At 39.0% G+C, this 21,284-nt stretch overlaps 1 protein-coding gene across 2 annotated transcripts; it reads right to left on the reverse strand.

Moving 5' to 3' along the window:
* On the reverse strand, positions 1-21,140 carry LOC308108879 (dual specificity calcium/calmodulin-dependent 3',5'-cyclic nucleotide phosphodiesterase 1B-like). 2 transcript variants are annotated; one of them, XM_080462170.1, is made up of 14 exons: positions 17,393-17,611; positions 15,317-15,430; positions 12,790-12,972; positions 12,344-12,410; positions 12,098-12,214; positions 10,808-10,948; positions 9,171-9,271; positions 6,545-6,670; positions 4,884-4,985; positions 4,442-4,562; positions 2,373-2,454; positions 1,936-2,053; positions 1,014-1,150; positions 1-626 (listed from the first exon to the last, which is right to left on the reverse strand). In XM_080462170.1, exons 1-14 carry the CDS (start codon positions 17,443-17,445, stop codon positions 529-531), a joined length of 1,560 nt encoding a protein of 519 aa, XP_080318296.1. In that variant the 5' UTR covers positions 17,446-17,611; the 3' UTR covers positions 1-528. The 2 variants fall into 2 exon arrangements, with proteins under 2 accessions (XP_080318296.1, XP_080318295.1); XM_080462169.1 differs by lacking the exon at positions 17,393-17,611 and adding an exon at positions 20,901-21,140 and having other exon boundaries at positions 184-626.
* Between the last annotated feature and the right edge of the window lie 144 nt (positions 21,141-21,284).

The following is a 21,284-nucleotide window of genomic DNA, read 5'->3' on the forward strand; positions in this document are numbered from 1 at the left end:
GGCAAACTTTAAATAAAGTTTATTTAAAAAAAAAAAGAAGCTGCCAGTGGGTTAGGGTTAGGCTTTAACCTATTTCTGAGGTTTGAGATCAAATGATGTACTACAAGAAACTGCAGCTCACTCATCTTGTAAAAGAACAAGACAGTTTGGAAAAAAGGCCGACTTCACACTGAACCACAAAGTGACTTCTTTAGCATTTTAATGCAAGGTTAAAAGAATGGTGTACAGTTCAAACTACAAAAAGTGTTTAGGTGTCAAATTAAATAATGACATGTACTAAACCACCTGACATGACCAGCATGTGCACTTTACATTTAAATTATGGCAGTATAGTACACTTGGAATAAGACATCAGGACATTTCTGTGATTATGCTACATCTTACCTTGGGAAGATGATCTCAATTCTAAACCACCCCTCCTCGCTACCTCTCCTCCAAACATTACATAAGCAGGAATTGTTACAAAAACCTCAGTTAACCTTTGCCGATATCCTATAAAACTAGCGAGTATTGCAAATGAACCTCCATCTACTGTTTTGCGTTGGCTGTGGGGTCTTGCAGGGATTTTTCTGACGGCACGTCTTGCCCGGATGTCTGTTCTCTTGTCACGCTGGGCTCTGAAAATCCTGGAGGATATAAAAAAGATTGGATTGAAAAGGATCACGGGGAATAATGTTAAGTTGAAATGAAAACAATATCTGGGGCCTGTTAATCTCAACATGACATCACTGTAAAATGAAATTAGATAGCAAATCAAATAAAGATGACTGAGCGCAGTCATGGTGCAAAATGTCTGCCAAATGAGCCACAGATGGTGAAACAGGATCTTTCACTCTGTTTTAGTCAATGTTATCAACCTCTTCATGGGTCATTTCATGGCCAAATGGAAAGAATGATGTAGAAAGTTCAATCAAACATGTTTGTTATATTTGTTAAAAATTTGTTAAAATGGGGGGGTGGGGGCGGGAAATACTCCTAAATAAAATCTTAAATTGAGTTGAAAGTCAACATACCATTGGAGCCACTTTCCTTCCATTTCAGCTTGTTGTCTTCGGTGTGTCTCGTCCATGTGGAGCGGAAACTCACCAGCTCTGCTGTGATGTGAGCGAGACTCCACTGCAGACCTCTGGAGCTCTCCTTCCAAAGATTACTGTGGAGAAAGACCAGCGCCGTCACCCAAACGCTCCTCATGACTTTTGGGCTCACTCCGGATAAAAAGGATGTTTTAGTGCACTCACCCAAAATACTTTAGATGCTTTTAAAAATATCAATCCTGATTGTTAATAACAAATGTTACAAGCATTTTTGACAATAAAGTCGGTATATTAAACACCCTTTTTCTTCCATTTTTATATCATGACATTTGTTAGAAATTAGCGAACAAGTTTTTTATTCTTTTCAGCATAAAATAAATCAAGAAAGTTGAATACTTTTTGCAAAAACATTGATCATTCTATGATTTTTATTCATTTAAAATCATTAATTTGTAGGGTATTTGAAGAAATGCTGCAGCTATCAAATACACTCACTTTACTGAATTAGTGTGAATGCAAATGATGTCATAGTCATTCTTCACAAACTTCACTGGATCACTGTTACTGTTTCTGGAATAACGACGGGCCATGAATTTTGACTTTCAGAGACTCTAAGCAGAAACTGTAAATACTTGAATCAAGCACGGTTATTAGTTTAGAACTACTGCTTTCTTACTAATGAGCTCTCCTGACGTGCGTCATGTTCAGCGCTAATCAACAAATGTCAGAGTGCCTAAACCAGGGTGCAATAATATGTGATGAAAGAGGGGTAATCATGATAAAAACTAAACAAGTAAAAAGTAAAAATGATATGTTATTTCATTAAAATCCAAGCACGAAGGTGTGATAACGAATATTAATGAAATAGCAGATCAGTTAAAGGATGTGTGAGTGCCTATACCTGTGTCTGTTGCAGGGATCCGGTGGACCTGGGTTCTCCTCCACCAAAGGAATAACAATCTTTTCGGCCATGTCCGTCAGCAGAGAAAAGGTAGGATACACAATGAAGTCTATAAAACCTGAAAAAAGAAAGAACAAACGTCACTCCATCAGCATGTGAAAAGATTTTGTTACTGAATGTCAAGACGGTTGGTCATAAATAGACCTAATCAAGGCAATGCACTGTTAAAAATGTGTCCTAAAAGATTTACTTTGACAAACAAGAAATAAAAAAATAGATAAAATGAGTAAGAACGATGCAAATGTGAAATGCCATCTACAATACCATCTAGATATGTATAATATGTCAAATAAAAAAAATTGTGACTGGAAAGCTATCAAATCAAAATAACATAACAGGATGTGAAGTGCCTGAAAATGTAATTTTTTGTATCGTACCAATCTGGGACTCAGCTACCAGGGTGCTCTTCCGATCACACAGTGGAGAAAAGGGCAGGCCAAGCTCCGCCTCTCTATCACCCTCACAAAGATAGAACAAGAAAGGCACATTATTTAAGGGCATCAACTGGGAAGAAAAAAACAACAACCTTTTCAATGTTATTCAACTTCAGAACCAGCCACTGAGTTATTTACATTAGTCTAAGAATATTGCTGAGTGTTGCTTTTTAAAAAAAAAATTTTTTAGTTTTAACAAAATAAACTGGACATTTTTTTCACCCTTCTTCTATTTCTTCTTCAAGTCCAATTAGTGGGGAACAAAAAGAAATATGAAAAAAATCCTCAAACATCGCCTACTGAAGATCGTTACTTATTTACAACGTGACTGGGTCTCCTTCTAAATACATTCATACCATAAAGAAGTTGTAGGATTGTAGAATTGTGATTCCTAATAGACATACCGTGTTTATATATAATCAGACAGATTCTCACTGTTGTATTTTGTTTTCTTTTTGAAAATAAGTGTCTGTTGACATTTCAACTTAAACTTAATTGCACGAAAGAAGACAGAAGATTAAGTAATTTCTTATCTTATGACAGCGGAATAATTAAATCAGTAGGTCTCGTCGAAGTAATTAGCTGAAAAAATAGATTGTACATTCATTTTCTCAAAACGAACCGTCAGCCACTACAGATATTTCAGCCATATTGATTAGTACGAAGGTTAAAAAAAAAGAAAATAAAATGTTGTGCAGTGCTGTTCATGTGACGCTTAGTCTAGCTTACATCATAGCTTACTCAGTCGGTAGGTTTTTTTGTGACGGTGAAGTAGAAGCAACACGAGTGCAACAGCATGAAATTGTTTCCTTCATATCTGCCTCAACTCTGGACGTTTCTTAGATTGAATGCTTTGTCTAAATCTGAACTTATAAGGCCCGGTTGGCCTTTGACTGCCAAAGTAACGTTCAACTCTTCAAAGAAACCTTCCTTTTCTAACTGTCTCCGCTTCATACCTCGGGGATTATTTATGTGGTTTTGACATAACGGCCCTCTTTGAAGGTTTCTGACTCTCACTTTCCAACTCCAATAAGCAATTTACAAAAAACGTGGAGTAGATCGTTGGCGTCCATCCTCCTGACACATCAATCACACTGAGATAACACCAGATCAAACCAGTCAGATACGACTTGGAGTTGTTACTACAGGACCAGCAGAGTCTGCGAGGCACACTTCAGTTTGTTTTTTTCCTGCAAAGTTTAAGTACAGATGCTTTTTTCCATGCAAGAAAAACTTGAAAAATATACCTGCTGAAATGTAGAAGTATGAAGTTAGACCTTTACATTGATGCTGTCTTTTTACATTTGGTTGTCCATTAATCCCAGATATGACACATAAAAGGACTGCTTAATGACAACTGTCTATTTTGTACTTCTGTCCAATAATCATATACCTCTGAAACCACAGTTTTTTACTCCTGCTCTGTAATCTTGTGCTTCTGCACCAATGTCTAATGTTTCCACCCCACAATTTTTTGCTTTTGAGTCATTACCCTCTATGCCTCTGCCCCATTATCTTCTGATTCTGCCCCATTGTTTTGTGTTTTTGCTCCACTATAACCCCCACCTCTATCTAATATGCTCCAGTCCAAAAGTCTATCTCATGATTTGACCATACTGCCTCACAGTTCTGCTTAACTATAATGTTCTTCTGCCCCACAGAGTTTTATGCTTCTGCATCACTACCCTACGCTTCTACCCCGTTGTCTGGTGTTTCTGCCCCACTATCACATGCTTCAGTCGCCCCACTGTTTTACAATTCTGTCCACTATAATGTGCTTCTGCTCCAATGTCATATTTTTCAGCTCCACTTTTCTATAGTCCTGAACTACTGTCTGTTGGTTCTGTCACACTATAATGTGCTTCTAATACACCGTCTTACGCTTTCAACCCACTGACTGGTGCTTTTGCTGTACAAGTCTCAGCCTCTCAATATTACCCATGCATCTGACTCACTCAAACTTGTTACTAAACAGAGATGAGATTTGCCTTCAGGTGGATCAGGGTTCTTACCTGCCTGAAAAACTCCTCCATCAGAGCTTTGGTCCAGCGAGAGTGTAGCGCCCAGGGCTTGGATGGATGGCTTATGTCAGCTGTGTGCAGTAAGAGAGACAGGGCTTTGGGCTTGTCAACCCTGTCAGAGAGAGCACAGTGCATTTGATTTTTTTTTTTTTTTTTTTTTATTGTTGTGAAGTATCTAAAACAAAGATTTCACACCAGCCTGTCCAACACTAATATATCCCTGCGTGTGTGTGTGTGTGTGTGTGTGTGTGTGTGTGTGTGTGTGTGTGTGTGTGTGTGTGTGTGTGTGTGTGTGTGTGTGTGTGTGTGTGTGTGTGTGTGTGTGTGTGTGTGTGTGTGTGTGTGTGTGTGTGTTCAATCAGTCAAATGCATGTGAACATTCATCATGTGACCTCTTGATTTTGCAAACAGCAGCACAGTCCATTAGCGTTACCTTTCTTGTTGTTGTAGGCAGGATTTCATCGCTTTGACTTGGAGTAAATGGGAGGACATGTCAGTGGACAGAACCATCTCTATGACAAGTGATCGGAGCTCCCTATAAACACACACATACACACGCATATGAAGAGTTTATTGCTTGACCTTGTATGATAAGAAGGAAGTCAGCGGAATAAAAATGTCAGGCAGGAAGACTCAGTGGGGTTGTAACTTTTTCAGATTTGCCGATAGATTTTCTTGTTCCCATGGTAACACTGACTGCGAGAAAAGCCCCATTACAGTGATACTGCATGTGTTTATCTTTGGTGAAATCCGTAGAGCTCTTCCATGAAAATAATATAAATCGCACAGCGTCTATGACATGTTACGCAACAGCCTACATGAACGCAGAAACTGTATATATTTATAGAAAATGTAAATATTTTGTCATCCTGAGCAGCACTAAAGTTCAGACATGAAGGGTTTACACTGTCAAATACATATCTCCTGCCAAATTAGTTTAACACCACAGTCAATATCCATCAAACCTCGTTGGATGTAACTGTTTATGTAACCTCAGCAGCACCAAATTTTTCTAAAGAAAAAAATAAAAACGTTTCCTGAAGTTTAGTTGTTGTCATCACATGTGACTCATTCATTGTTCCATTGCTGGTTTGAGAATGACTCACTAAATAATAAGAGTAACATGACCTTTCTTTGATTCTCCAGAGAAATCGTATCCGCGTGGGTTGGAGGCCGGGGTGAGTAAGGGGTCTGTAACGTCCCTTTGGTAGGCAATTTATGGCAGGCAGACAATTACCCACAATACACCAACCGGGTTGGTATGGCAACACATCCGCTCCTGTTACACTCAAATAAAATTGTTGTTGTTGTTGTTTTTTGTGTGGCTTGGCGTGGTTCTACGGTTGAACCAGATGGTCACTTTGAACCACGTGGAGTTTGCATGTTTTCTTCTGAGATTTGGCAGCCAGTCAAGGGTGTAACCTTGCTTTTAACCCAGCATCAGCAGGGATAAGCTCCAGCTTCACATGACCTTGCATACAAGAATTAAATCTCGGTCTGCTTGATAGCAGCATTTCGTACCATTCATGGGACTGCAAGAAGTAAAATCTCTTTCATAAAAGACTAAGTAACCAATCTGTCAAACTGCACTTATACACCTCTTATACGCATTAGCAGCAGGATTTATACCGATTTAGTCCAACAGTGGGTAAATTACTTTCTCACGTGGACTACATGAAATGCAATGCTGCTCAATATGAAAATACAGTAATTACAGATAAGTGCATTGGACCTGCTCTGTTTGTTTTTGTGTGTTTTGTTTCATAATGACGAGTCACTGTAAGCCTCCACAAAGGTATGATGCCCACAAACATGGCTTGTAGCCCACAACCTGTAGAAATCACAGATCTGACTTAGTCTGAAAGAATATCGGAGGAACTGCGCAGATAAATATGTTTTTTGTCTTTTTACTCAAGTAAAAAAAAAATAATAAAATTTAATTGGTAGTTTTACTTTTACTAAAACCTTTTGGCCTCAAGTTAAGCATATGAGTACAGCTTATAAAGAATACCCAAACATTTCATTGGTATCAAACATACATACAGTACATAAGATAATAATACACATCCATTGTAGATGTTTTGTTTGTCTTACAGCCACTCCTCTCGTGTCAGATTGATGAAGATGTTCATTTGTTCGTCCTGCAGCAGACGAAATGCGGCACTCAGGTGATGGCTCTCCTGCACAGAACGGTCATTGTAGATCAATGCAAACTCTGACCTGGAAGACAGTGAGCAAGACCGTGAACAGATTGGGACAGACAGAGGACGGAGTCACGAGGTAGCTGTAAAGTAACCACGTGCATCGAAGTGACCTTCAACACAGTGGTTATTCGAAGTGGGACCAGAATAAAAGTCCTCTGGTGTCAATCTGTGATCATGAATTTAAATGTGCTTAAGAGAAAAACTGGCTCCATGTGGATTGTAACGACTCACCACAGCAAGATAATGAACTAACTCATCAATCAGAGGTCTTTTATCAATTCATTTGCATGATCGACTTTATTAGACACATCACACTGGTTAAACGTGCACTGTGAAAACTTTTCCAATTAGTATTCATTTTGAGGCTGCTGCCACCTACACAGCGAAACCAAACATTCAATGAAACACTTGAGAAAATAGCCTCAAACATGAGATGTATTTTTACGTGGCCTTTTGGGAAATGGAAAGTGTTTTTACTCCAAGCAGCCACAGCTTGAATTCATGTTAGACATAATGGTTTCTTTAGTTTCTTACTGCGAAATTATTTCAAGATGTGGATAGAAGTATAACTTGCACTCTTATGGGGTTTTCCCAATTTTCATAAATTCATTGGCCCTGATGAAATACCTGTTTTAGTACTCATTAGAAAAGAATTGAGGGTCCTTTCAGAAAACTGCACTTAGTGTGATGAGATTGTGAGATGTTGAATAAATGAATTATATATTTTTTAATTTCAAAATTTTTAAACAAAAACAATATAAATAAAAGCTTAACACAAACTCCCGCTTCTCTAGTTCTTCTTATCTTATTATAAATTGCATTCTCATTTAGATAAACTTAAGAAAAACAATGAAAGAGTAAATAAACAAGATAAAAGTATCTCATAGATGTTGCACCCTTCATCCATCAGTTGTACCACTTTTGACCCTTCGAGCTTGGACACTGTCTCAGCTCTCCTGTCTGTCGTCCACAGATCCACTCCACAGCTGGAAATACTTAATGTTTTCAAGGTTGTGCAGGCACATGGCTATTTAAAATGTAGTTCCATCCTTAATTTATACTACCACTCCCAACCCCCATTGGAAAAAAAACCAAAAAATAGCTTTTGAATATTCCCTGGCTGTAGGCTATTTGAGGGTATTGTTAGCATTTGTGCTGTTTGAAAATAGTGGTAGTGAATTCAAATATTTTCACTTTAGAAAAATGGTGGATTTGTGTGTTTACTGTATATTTCTATCTATCTATCTATCTATCTATCTATCTATCTATCTATCTATCTATCTATCTATCTATCTATCTATCTATCTCCTCAAATCTCTACACCATCATTTCAATATGGTAGTAATAATAATAAATAATGTGCCTACTTGTATTTTGCACATTTGCATTCATTTAATTAGATTTGTTGGTGGATTCTCTGACATACCTGTCAACACATATACTGCACATACTATAGAGTGTGTTACTCTATAGTACACGTATGTGTGTTGACAGATGAGTCCACAGCATGGCCGTCCAGGGAGAGAAAGCTTTCAGCTGATATTAGCTACACAGTTAATTGAATTATGACTGCTGCTGCAGATGAAGACACAGTTTATGTCACCACATTAGTTCCAAGTACTCTGAGCCTCATCACGACTGATCCAGTGGAGTTATTTGTGTTGAGTGTAGGCAGCTGTCAGTGTGTGCAGTGCTTCATTTGAAGCTGAGAAACAAAACAGAAATCATTCCCAAATTCTCTGTTGTTACCAAACTGAATGTACGTCTGTGGAGATATTACAGAACCCTTGCAAATTGGGTAAAGATGTATACACATGATTACAAGTAAGCAATCCTTCTGAAATCGCTCAAAAGTCATATTTTTGGTTAAATGTTTGGATGTGAAGAATTTCCACAAATGAAAACTTCAGGGTAGTCTGAGATGTTTGTTATGTGTTATTGTTATTATTATTATTGTTATTATTATTGTTGTTATTATTGTTATTATTATTAATATTATTATTGTTGTTGTTGTTGTTAATGATATTTTTGTTGTTGTTGTTATTTGCCACTTGAAAGGACGAAACTGTAAAATGTTAACTTTCTCAAACCAGTTTATTTATCGTAAAAGCTACTTTTCCAGCAGAATCGAAAGTGGAGGATGTAAAGAACAAATCTTCTTTGGGTCAAATATAACTTGCTGACGCTGAACCGAAGATGTGTTATTTTTACTGTGGACAGGAATATTTGTGCTTCCGTCCCAAAATAAAGCATGATGATGATGATGATGATGATGATGAGTGCCAGGAGACCGCGTTTCTTCAGCTATCCTATGTGGAAAGTCTAAAAATATTGTGTTCCCTCCATAAAGACATGTTTGCTTTAGAGCGGCTCTTGCTTTCTCTTTCTAAAACTGCCTTCAGAATACACTAACTCACTATTTCTACCTTTTAACAGGAGGATGTGGCTTGATATAGCCGGTGCTTTGCACATGGAGGACAATGTAATTGTAAAATATGTTGAGAAATCAAGCTTACTTTGTGTGGATGTGAAAGTTGTTTGTGGTTCCCGTGTGTTCATAATCGTGGATTGCCGCAGCGAACAGAGATGCCATCACCTCCAGCTCAGTCAGCCAGTGCTTAAATAGGAAAAAAACAATTAAATTTAATGCAGATTTAGCAGGACAGAAATAAAGCATTATGACAAGTACAATAGCAAATAATATGTTTTTGCAATGAAAAGATTGACTGATTATAAAGGTATGTTAACCACAGCTCTGGTGTCACATGTGGGTCTTCAGCCCCTTTGTAGTGGCGCCCTACATATTTAAGGGAGCAACGATTTCTATGTACATATTTTTGTTTTCTTCTGTTGGCCAACAAATGCGGTTTTATAGATGCTTTTCTTGCAATCAGAAGTGATTAATTTGTACACTTGAATAAAATAATGTTTTAATAAGATTAATAAGAAGCCAACAAAAAAAACACTTCTTTTTGTTGGCTCTAGTTTACTTAGTTCTTTTGATTATGCAAAACTGTGAAAGCAAAAACTTTTCAATATTGTAGAAGATACACTATATAGAGAAAGATCCATATAGATATGATATCATATTTGTACTTACTTGACTTTACTTATTTTCTTGTTGAAATTGTCAGTAATTTAATTTCCTTTGTAGAGAAATTAGTTTATTCACTTAAAGGTTAAATAGGTTCTAAGGGCTTAATTAGATTTGAATTTGTCAAAAGTGCCTCTCTTGGTTGAAAACGTTGTCGACCCCTGGCAAAATGCTCTGACTCATTCACCCAGCCGGATTTCCCCTTTCTGAGAAATCTATCTGGGGAATCTTGGGTGTTTGTGAAAGATTTCTTGGTAATGACCTAAATAGTTTGACAGTGTCAAGTAACAAAACAAAGTGGTGGGAATAAATGATGGTTTGACTCAGAATCAGAAAGATTTTTTTTTGCCGGGTGGTATGAAAACTCCCAGAGTACAAGGAATCTCTTTGCAAAACACTAAACAAGAACTATTAAATATGTGTACTCAAAAAGAAAAGTGACTGACAATATTATGTGTTGGTGGGTGGAGGGGTGTCAACTGGGGGGAGTTGGGCCAATGTTCATAGGTCTGACTGCAGTGGGGAAGAAGCTGTTCTGATGGCGTGAGGTCCTGGTCAGAGGCAAGGGGCTGAAGCAGTTTGTGTCCGGGGTCAGACGTGGTCGGCTGCAATCCGGGCTGCTCGTTTCCTCATGCCAGTATCATAATTAAAACACATGAATGAGACATTATGCTCCGTAAAGTTTTATGAACGTTGTAGAAAGACTGTAAAATTGTCCATATCCGTAAATGTCCCGGAAAGAAAGAAAAGAAAAAAAAAACTTTAGACCTTGTTTTTATATTTGTGACGTCAGTGAAACCACATTGTTGGAGTTTTTCGTTTGCTAATAATTGTAAACTGGAGGCATTAATTGTCATATCCTCCCATCTTTGAATGGGGAAGACACATGATCTCACACACGGACAGAAAGTAATTGAATTTGATGGTGATTTGATTTGACCAACTTGACCGAACTTTAGTGACTGAGAATCTGGAATCAATGCCGTTTCTTACATTCCTATTGCATTACGTGAATCTAGGTAGGGATAAATAAACAGTAAGAAAGCTTTTGCACCGTACCACGAGTCCAGAGCGCAGCAGCAGGCAGTGCAGAGTCTGAGTCACATCAGCAGCATGGATGTGGCTGTGGTACGGGTTGTTGTATTTACAGTATCCCCTCTCCAGCACGGAGAGGAATTCAGCCAGACATGAGATGGGGATCTGCAAAAAACATAATCAGTGAAAGTAGTTAGAAAGTTTGTTTCACAAGCTGGCACAACCTGAGTATCGTAACAAAGTTAAGGAAAAAAAATTAATGATGGTGATTTGTACACCCAAAGGTGGCAATTAAATCTAAAAGCTGGATTATATATGCAAATGAACACATTTCCGCTCCAGGTCAGTAATGATCACAAAATACAATTCTGACATGCTCCATCTAAAGCTCTGACATTTAACAATGCTATTATAACCTCCTTTACGGAAAATGTACCATCGTTTATTCAACCTTTAGCTTTCACCAAACAGCAACGGTCTTCTTTTAACTTCTTTCTCATGAGATGACTCAGAGGTTCACAGTAACTGAAGTGCTGTCCCGTCATCTTGTCGAGTTACAAGAAATCAGAAATCTGAGCTTCATCTTTCCACACTGACGTCACAAACCTGTTTTTAACTATGTCGATAAGAAAATGTGTGAATATTTTTAAAAAAAATTCTACAAATGTTTCAATGTTATGGAAAACCCTTTCAACAGGTTAAAAATGTGTATAAATAAACACATTTACTGGGTACATTATTGATAGCTGAATAACAAATCTTTCTATAGATGCAGAAAAAATGACCTAAATCTCATTCTTCGTACATCACAGGGTATTTATCTGAAATGTATGAAAATGTTAAATGTGTGCAGTTGATTGTTGTATGAAGTATATGTTACCATAATAGAAATAAACACCAATGTTGCATCTAATAAATGTTGTTTTTGTAATTAAATCTTTTTTTAAATTTTTATTTTACATTCAAATGTGTTATTTGTTTGAAAGATGAGGTTATTTTGAAAATGCACATACCGTTATTGTGCATCCGTGTTGCAAGAGAAATGTCACTCAAGCATCAGAAATTCTGATGTTTGATGCACCTATTTATCATTGCCAGTGTTTTATTCATTATCAATTTACAGCGAACAAGACAAACTGTATTGATAAGTCACAAAATTTGGCTTATAAGGGGTTAATACATCTACTGTATGAAAGTTGTGCGTTTTGTATGACGTGTAGCATTATTTCCCAATCGAATGGGGGACAAACACAACTCGATGGAATTTTGTAAATCAGGTCTTGACATTTATTATGAAATCTGAAGTCAAGAGACCTTGAAACGACTGTTGAGCTCATATCTGGTGACCAGTTCAAAGAACAAAGTCTGCAGCACGTGATCGGAGCTGGCCGAGTTCAGGGCGAACACGTCAAAGCTCCAGCGGTCGACATCCTGGGGAGAGCAAGAGGAGGGCGACTGCGTTACTAATGCACACTCTGTGTATACCATTCACTATCTGATGTTTGATCTATTGCACAAACACAAAACGAATTCTGAAATTTATGATAGGCAGAGGCTCACCCTGAGGCAGTTTACGACCACTGCAGGTTGGTCCGGCATGGCTGCCGTGTAAGCCCTCTTGAACATCCTGGAATAATGCAATGTTTATGTTAAGTTCAGTTAAAGTTCAGATGTTGACATTGTACAGCGAAACCGACTCGTGAGCTGTTTATATAAATCCTCTAAAGTCTCTGTCCGCTTTGGAAGGATGTTTTAAAGAGAAAAGGAGGCTAATGATTCACAGTCCAGTGGAGCTGTCTGTGTTTTCTGAGGCTGTACTGGGATCGACATTGAGCTTATATGATAGTACAAACAGTAAAATCACAAGTCATTCACAAAGGGAGTTTTATTATACGACAGAATTATTTCTATATGTTACTGTGATTGAATGTGATAAATAAACCCCAGTCATGAATGAAACGGCTCTTCAAAGTAAAGAGAAATGTAATAACTATGAGCTCATATACCTCTCCACAAATATCCCAGCTTGCACTGCATGGACAATGCTGCGAAACTTGGGTTTCTCATCAGAACGTCTGACGGGGCGGCGGATCCTGTGAGTGAACGTGGACGCCAGCCAATCGGTGACTTCTGAAGGCACGCCGTCCGACTGGAGCTGCTGGAGGTCATCTTCAGACTCGAGACACTGCCTGTGAGAAACGGTTGTTAGTCGTTGGAGGATGCAGATGGCAAAATGGAAACTTTAAGAGCAGCGGTGGCTCATGTGGCAGCGCGGGTTATCTTACAGTCCCACAGTTTGCTGATATCTTCTGCATCTGTATTTATCCACGTGCTAAAGAGTTGTCAGACAAGACACCAAACTATGTGTCTCTCCTCGTGCTTGGAAAGCATCTTGCAAGGCGAACGGTGAATTGAATCTATTATATGAAGAGCTTCAAGGCAACTGAGGATGTAAAATCTAAAGTGATATTTACTTACAAAACAGTTCCTGAAAACATCAACTCATCAATATGTACTGACTTCTTGAAGAAAATTCCTTTATGCCTTTTAATGCCTTGAAGATAGGGCATATTATTGAACCAGTCACCGCTATCACTGCGTCATCGTCACCATAAAGGCTACAAACAGAAGCAGCATAATAGTTTCTTCACGATCAATTCATCTTTGTTAGTCACCCCTATGAGGCAGCTGTGCTTCAGTTGGAAGAGCGGATCTCTTTCAATGGTAAGATAGCAGGTCCAATCCCCCATCTCCCTCTGGCTCAATGACTGTCTCCTTGAGTGTTGCTCCCAATGGATGCCGAAGCATCTTCCATCGCAGCCATCACCACGAATGTGTGCGAATGAGTGAGTGTGACAATGTAAAGTGCTTTGGGACTAAAACAAAAATAGATATTCAAGTAAAATCCATTTTTTAATTTCCATTCACAGTCAGTGCAGGTCTTGCTGACTGTCATGTCTATTCGGATGCTTACATCCGTGGCTTATTACAGTCATCTGCAGCAAATCCAAAGTGCTGCAGTCCACATGGTTTTTGACAATCTTACAGTCTTTTTGTACTCATTTAATTGGCCTATATCTCCACAATGCTCATTCGCCATGAAAACATCAACTATCAATTGTATTGAAATTGTTTGTCAATAATCATCTGTTTTTCCTGCATCCCTTGATTGCACTTAATGTAACTCACTTTGAACTTAAGCAGTTACCAAATATACGAAGTGGCTTGTACTGATAAGGAAAACACATGAAGGGTGCAATTGAGTGAATTTTAGTAGTGGACAAAGCTGTGCCCGTTTTAGGCAAACAGTCTAAGTGACAATTATATCAGTCTTCTGATCTTTACCACCATGAGTCTCAGTAAACTTTCCGAGAAGTGGCAAGATCATCTGTGGTCAAGTCGCCTACAGATTCTGAACACTTGTTAGTCAAACAGGTAAAAAACAAACATTCATGCAGACTGTTTCTGTTAAAGAAAGAAAATGACAAAGTGTTTGTACTGCAAATGATGTCTCAGGACTGTTTTACATAGAATCTGTCACCATCGGAGGTTTACAATGCTTAGTGTCACATGCTGCCCAGTGGTTACTGTTGCAAAAGTGCTGATATTTTTTTTTTCCGATTTTGAAGAAATACTTTTACTCAATATATTTAAACGCACATAGTGAACTGAGATGAAAGCCAGTGCTTTCATCTCAGTTCATTCTTCAAACTGGCTGGTTGATTTTTACAAATTTTTCCAGGAAAAATTCAAAATGTTTTATATAGTCTTAAGCCAAGTACTTACCAGTTATTTTATATTTTAGAAATCAATTTGATTTGTGATATAAAACTAGGACACAATTTGAATCATTATTTGTTCAATCATGATTAAACACGAGCTTAATCATAACTAAGCTTGTGTTAAATCTGGTTGATCCATGCTGACAAATGTATTTGGAATGTTTGTGCACATGTGCATGCATGCACATACTGTTGCCACTGTATGTAATGGTAGTTCAAGCATAAAGAAAGACGATAAAGTTTTGTAAACACCATGAAGTAGGAGTAGGACATCTTGTCACTGTGGTGGTGTCTTCTTAAAACTGTTGTTTCCTCAGCATAGGCTCCCATTCCATTTTCAAAAATGAGTATGTCTTTGTTGACTTGTTTCATCGTAATTAGGCTAGACTCCTAATGTACTCCTATTACTGCACTGGCATGTATCTACTAAAATACAAGTGATTAACATATCAACTTCCATCCATCTTCACCACTTTATCTGACTGTGGGTGCAGGCATGTACCTTGACAGCTCGATTAACCTCAAATGCATATATAGTTTTGACTATCAGAAAAAAGTAATATATTCACATAAAACAAATGTATGCAGAGGGTCAACATGTAAACTCCACATAGAAGGGCAACCAAACCTAGACTGAGCTCCCACCAAGAACCTTCATAATAACAAGCAAGATGCTAATCTACACATCAATGTGCAGCAAGCATCCTGTCTTCTGTTTTCAAACTCTTCTGCACGAATCAATATTTTTTACCTTGTTCCGTCGAGATATACAGCCTCCAGCAAAGACGCAGTGAAATCCAGATTCTTTTTGATTTCTTCAAAGTCCACATCTTTCTCCTCCAGCTGTTTCAGCATGCACCGCAGCCTGAAAGCAAACAACAGCATGTTTTGGGATGTGATGTAGAGCAAAATAAAAAATGGTAGATGTCCCTTTTGGGAGCAGATGGGAGAGGAATTTCACCTCTCAGCAGCCAACAGCAATCACTGGGTCACAAAATGGTTGAAGATTACAGCAGTTTGCCATCAAAGCGTTCACATTAAATCACCGCTGATGCAGCCATAAAAGTTGGCTACAGGAGACAGGCCGTTAGGAACAAAATGTGAACTTTCTGTGATCTGTCTCTCTCTCTCTTTGAATTGCTTTTGTGTCAAACTATGTCAAATACACCTGAACTTGAACTTGAGGAACGTCCCGGCACAAGGATGTATAAAGCAACACTCCTGGCTGTTCCAGGTGATTGAAATGAAGTCTTAGAGGCGCTTTAACATCATGATAAGAAATCATCAGAAAGAGAAACAGTTCAGCTGAGGGTGATTGAAATGCCAAGCTGTCCAAAGAAAACCAGTGCCAAAGGGGCATCTTTAGTGCCAAAGTTTCCACAAGAGGAAAACTTCCCATGGCGAGTCTTATGTAACTTGTATTTTGACAGAATACACTCCCCTGAAATTTGACGCTTATGAGTTTGCTGGCCACGTTGTGATATCTGATAACATGTTGCTCAGGCCCGGTTTTGAAACCTTTAATCAAATTATAGCAGAGAAGTGCTGGGAATCTTTTCATCTCCTGCAGTTTAATAAGAAGCAAATGCACAGGGCGCAAGTCACCTTCTACACCTGCTGCGTTTTAATGGAATCTCTCCTCAGGAATGAATCCAAACACTTCCACATTCTAATACAGCTATGATAAAATACCTCACGCTAACACCATCCACATGATTGAATTCCCCCCCCCCCCCACCTCCTTCTTGTCACTTTCAAGGGAAGATTTATTAGATATGATATTTGTGCCACAGACAATCTCACTAAAACATTTGGGTGTGCTGCCTGTATGTTGACCAGAACCACTGTGTTCAAACTGCATGAGGCTACGCCAGGGAGCCAACTCCTGGGGATGAGACGCTCACAGCTTTTCAAGTGTTTATCACGCTGGCACGGGCTTTCAAAAGCTGTCGAGTCATAAAAATAGCATGCAAGTGAATGCCACAGCTCACTCTCAATCGCAATATGATAACACAGTCTTTTTCTTTCAACAGCAAGAAGAGCCTCGGACAAAAAAAAGCTTTACAGGAAACTGTTCACTTATGAAACTCTGTTTATGGAGAAGGATGACAAATCATCCTTTGGTTTAGACTTGTTGAATCAGCTCTATACAGTGGCGTGCCTGTTAGGGCTGTATAGGCAAACAATATAGAAAAAGCTTATTAAAAAATAAATAAAAAATGAAATGTGTATTCAGATCAGAGGAAAATGCTCAAATGTGATGATCACAGCATCAGAAATACGTGAAACTGGCCCCCAGGGATTTATCAACGTCTGAAGCCTGCAGACACTAATACATCAGTGTGTTAACCACAACAAATACCACATGACACAGCACCCTTGCAACACATTTTCTTTCTACAGCTAAACCATGGGTAAAATAAGGGTTCACACAAACACTTTAAGTGACAAGTGTTTGCTCACTTGTCACTGTGAATAATCGTTTAGATGCGTAAAGGAAAGTACAGCAGTTCAAAGTGGGAGGGCAGACATTTGTTAAGACAAGAATACTTTATCTTTTTCATGCAGAGATCAAGATCTGCAGGTTTGATCTGATAAAAAAAAAAATTTTAAAAAAGGAAACCACCTAGCCCAGGGTGTATTTTAATGTGACATATTTTCACTTCTGCAATACAGGAAAACATCTTTGAAGCACAAATGCACCAAACATATAGCATACTTAAGGTCCAACCAGCTTATTAACGCAGTCACAGGAGAGGTTCAGTTGGTAGTTAGCTCAATATATATAACCTGTAATAATCTGTCAAACCCCCCCAACATGTCTTACCTCGAGATGGGTATCTGAAGCCTTTTTTTACGGATTCGCACCAGTTCAGCCATTCCACTCTCAGGCTGTGCTCTAATGGACCCCAGAGTTTAATAAAACAAAAACAATTTTTTAAAAAAGCTGAAAAAGTGCAAATATTGCAGGGGAAAGTAGAAAGCAAGAAAAGTTCTTCTGACCACCAATGCAAACTTTGTCTATCCTGAGACAGACTTCTGTTTCAACAGCTCTCCCACCCACTTCTGGGGGGACCGACACTACTTGTCTCTGATTGGTTGGCTCGGCAGGCCCAAATTGTGTGTGTGTGTGTGTGTGTGTGTGTGTGTGTGTGTGTGTGTGTGTGTGTGTGTGTGTGTGTGTGTGTGTGTTGCACATAAATATGTGATTGTGCTGATTGAGAGAGAGAGAGAGAGAGAGAGAGAGAGAGAGAGCGAGCTGCTGTGTCTTTGTCAGTCAGTGAGTGTTTGTATACACCTGTTGTGAGAAGTGTGAGAGAGTTGACCTCACTCACTGATGGAGTGTTGACTGCACGGCTTTCAAGCCGTGCGTACTCAAATCCCAAATGAGAATTTTCCACCGCAGCCACAAATCAGGGAGCCACACAGAGAGTCTTTCACTGAACCCACCAGAGGCACCCAAACCAAAACACAAAAACAAAACTTACTCGAAAACGGTCCGCAACAGGGCGATAGGGTGACTGCTGTTACTGGGGCTGCTACAGACAAAATACTGAGCGGACACACGTCCAGAAAACTGCATGATTTGCATGAAATATCACATTAACTTGTTACAGTGAGAAGTGAAGCGCCAGCCAAGGAAAAGACAGGGCTCTGTCCTCCGGGGACCCATAAGATATGGCATGCAACCCAAGAAGATCAGAGGAGACAGTGGAAATCATCACTAACCACTTTTACAGCTCTAAGTTCTAAATCCACAACTACTCTTTATTTATAGAGTATTGTGAGAGCTGTACAACAACGTGGCTTGGGAAAACCCCTGCCTGCTGTCCGTCTTCCTCCTCGCTTGTCCCTCTCTGGCTGCTGGGTCAGACTGACTCTCATGCTCCCATGCTCTTTGACATGCCACGGCATATTGTAAAAATGCAGAGAAGTAGCATCATCACATTCGATTCTTCCTCTACAGTGTCAGATTTAGTGGTTTTCATCCCCCTCGTCAATGGCACATTTCGAAACACTGACATGCAGAAACACAAAGGACTGTCTTTGATTCGTTTGTACTCAGATGTCCATGACGATGTAAATTACAGCCAGCAACAGGAGAGATTAATCAAGTGTCATTTATAGTTCCTTAAAAACTCTCAACTAATTTCCATTTGTGCGGTTGCCAGTGTCTAAGCGTTACACTCTACACTCGTGCCTTGTTTTTTTTATCTTCCACTCATCTGTCATCATCCCGGACTCCCTGATGACGAACGTACACCCTCTGATCACGCGCTGTCCACCGACTGGCCTGAGGCAATTATTACTCACCGACACCACACTTCAGAGGGAAGAAATCTGACTTTCTGGCAACATAAATCACATCTAAATGTTATGTGTCTCCGCATGGGAACTGAATGTTTTGAGAAACCAAGGATGAAGAGGAGTTTGGGGAGTCACATTGCTGTGTTTATGAGAGTGAAATTGAGTATGAAAGTGGCTTTCTATTGGACAGGTCAAAGGATGAAAGGATGAACATTACCAGCGCAGGTATAACTGAGCTCCTGAGTGATCCTCAGACTGTGAGCTTAATTAAAGAAACAGTTAATCAAAATAGCAAATGTTGTATATTTATTTATTCTTACTGGGATTTTTCAAGTTGGATTAGCTCCATATGTTATTTTCAACCTCCATTATTTTTCTACTTCCATCCCACAACAATAAAAGCAAAGGAAAATCAATTTGCATTGCTATTAAAAACAATAACACCATACTGTGTGTCACCCAACAAATAAGCACTTAGGGCCTGATCTACAAGATTTTGGCATGTATAAAAACGGGTGCGTGGACACACACACACACACGCACGCACGCACGCACGCACGCACGCACACACACACACACACACACTCACACTCATGCAATGTGCTTTGAATTTTGTCTCAACGAATTGCAAACCAATTCAACGTGCAGGAGAGATGTTACTGCTACTGTGGTGAGAGGCATTTCCTCAACTGGCTGCCCACAATTTTTTTGCGGACCTTTTTGTGATATCTTCCTTGTTGCACTCTTTCTGAGGTATTGCCTTATTTCCTAATCGTGTTCCCACCGTTGCTATGCTTAGACTTTGCTTTTTGTCTTTTTTCAAGCCTTCCATGGCAAATGCAAGCAAATAAACATGGAAATGATACAGTTTCCACTCGATCAATTTCATGTAAACAAGGCCTGATGCACAGAAAACCCTCATTTGAATACTCCTTTTTGTACATGATGCTACTGACGGTACTCATTTCACTTGATCAGCCACAAAATGCAGGCAAACTGAATGCATTATCCATTGCAACTCAGAGGATGGAAGTTAGCACACGATCGACAGAATCTTATTAAATCGGGCTCTTAATGTTGCTTTTTTAGGGGGTTTCGAAGTGTGTGGGAATTTATGGGCCTTCTTTTAACCACTCATGCCCCACAGGGGCGGTCCCCATGTGTTTTTTGTTGTTGTTTGTTTTCCACTGTGCTCATATCTTGCTGACTTCTTCAGCTGATATGTTATTATACCTTAATGTTCCTCGCACTATCATAATCGTACAACATTGTATTTAAGCTATGGGAGTTTGGGGTTCTTTGTTATTTATACTTTACCTTTAGACTTAACTGCAAAAATTAAAAAAGATTTTTTTTTTTAAAAAGCATTTTATATTTGAGGTCTGACCAGGTCCAATTTAAGTCTAATCCCCTTCATATCCACTTTGAGCAGCTTTATTGTAAAAAATTTGCAAATTGATTATCTAATCCGAGATGGAAAATTTGGAAAAAAAAAATTGTAAAATGATAACATATCTGAATGTATCCTCTGAGAGTCTGTCCACCTCTGCTGAAGTGTGGTTGAAGACAGATGTATATGGCAGAATTGCCCTTGGGCTAAATGAGACAATGCTAGAATTTGTTTTGACCCATCAAAACACTGTGCTAAAAAATATATTTTGTTCAAATTGACATTACCTATAAAAATACATTATCACAATAAAGGCCAGTGATGTATTCAAAGGTCGGTGACACAATTAAAACTGGGGCAGCTCAGGACAATGAGAAAGAAAACAACAAATACAAAAACTTTTCTATCAGTATTAAAACAAAACATTTTGAGAAAATCACACACACACACACACACACACATCCTGAACTGAATCAACAAACCTCAGCATAGTGAAGGCTGACCTTACCCACACAGTGTAACTGCTAAACAAATGTCTAAACAACAGGAAAAGACTGTATTCAGTAATATTTTACAAACAAGCTGATGTAAGAAATGTAGAACAAGAAGATCAAACAATTAAAAAAAGAAATCTTACCATTCCAGTGTGGCCGAGCCTGTCAGGAGACTGAGATTTTTGTCAGCTGCTCTGTGCATCTTACACCTCAGTGTCATGACCCCTGGCTTGAAACACTGCTTCCTGCTGTGTGTGTGAGGGTGTGTGTGTGTGTGTGCGTGAGTCACTGTCAGCTTATGCCTCCGTATGTTGCTGTAAATCTAGCTTGTGTGATTGCCTGGATGTGTGTATATAGCTGTGGCTCTTTGTGTTTACACTCGCAGATACCTGCAGCCCTCTCCTCTGTGTATGCATGCTGTGTGTTGTGGTCTGTGTGATGATGTGTGGTAGGTGTGCAAGCAGTCCTTAGTGTTTCCCAAGTCAGCAGCAGCAGCAGAGGCTTTGCGTCACCGGCACAATCAGCAG

The sequence above is a fragment of the Lipophrys pholis genome, assembly GCF_963383615.2.
Source record: "Lipophrys pholis genome assembly, chromosome: 4".
NCBI lineage: Eukaryota > Metazoa > Chordata > Actinopteri > Blenniiformes > Blenniidae > Lipophrys > Lipophrys pholis.

Coding starts and splice junctions, on each gene's coding strand:
- LOC308108879 (XM_080462169.1), bottom strand. CDS start 20,977: ATGACACTGAGGTGTAAGATGCACAGAGCAGCTGACAAAAATCTCAGT. Junction 15,431..20,900: donor GGCTCGGCCACACTGGAATG/GTAAGATTTCTT, acceptor GTTTGCTTTCAG/GCTGCGGTGCATGCTGAAAC. Junction 12,411..12,789: donor GCTGGGATATTTGTGGAGAG/GTATATGAGCTC, acceptor GCATTATTCCAG/GATGTTCAAGAGGGCTTACA.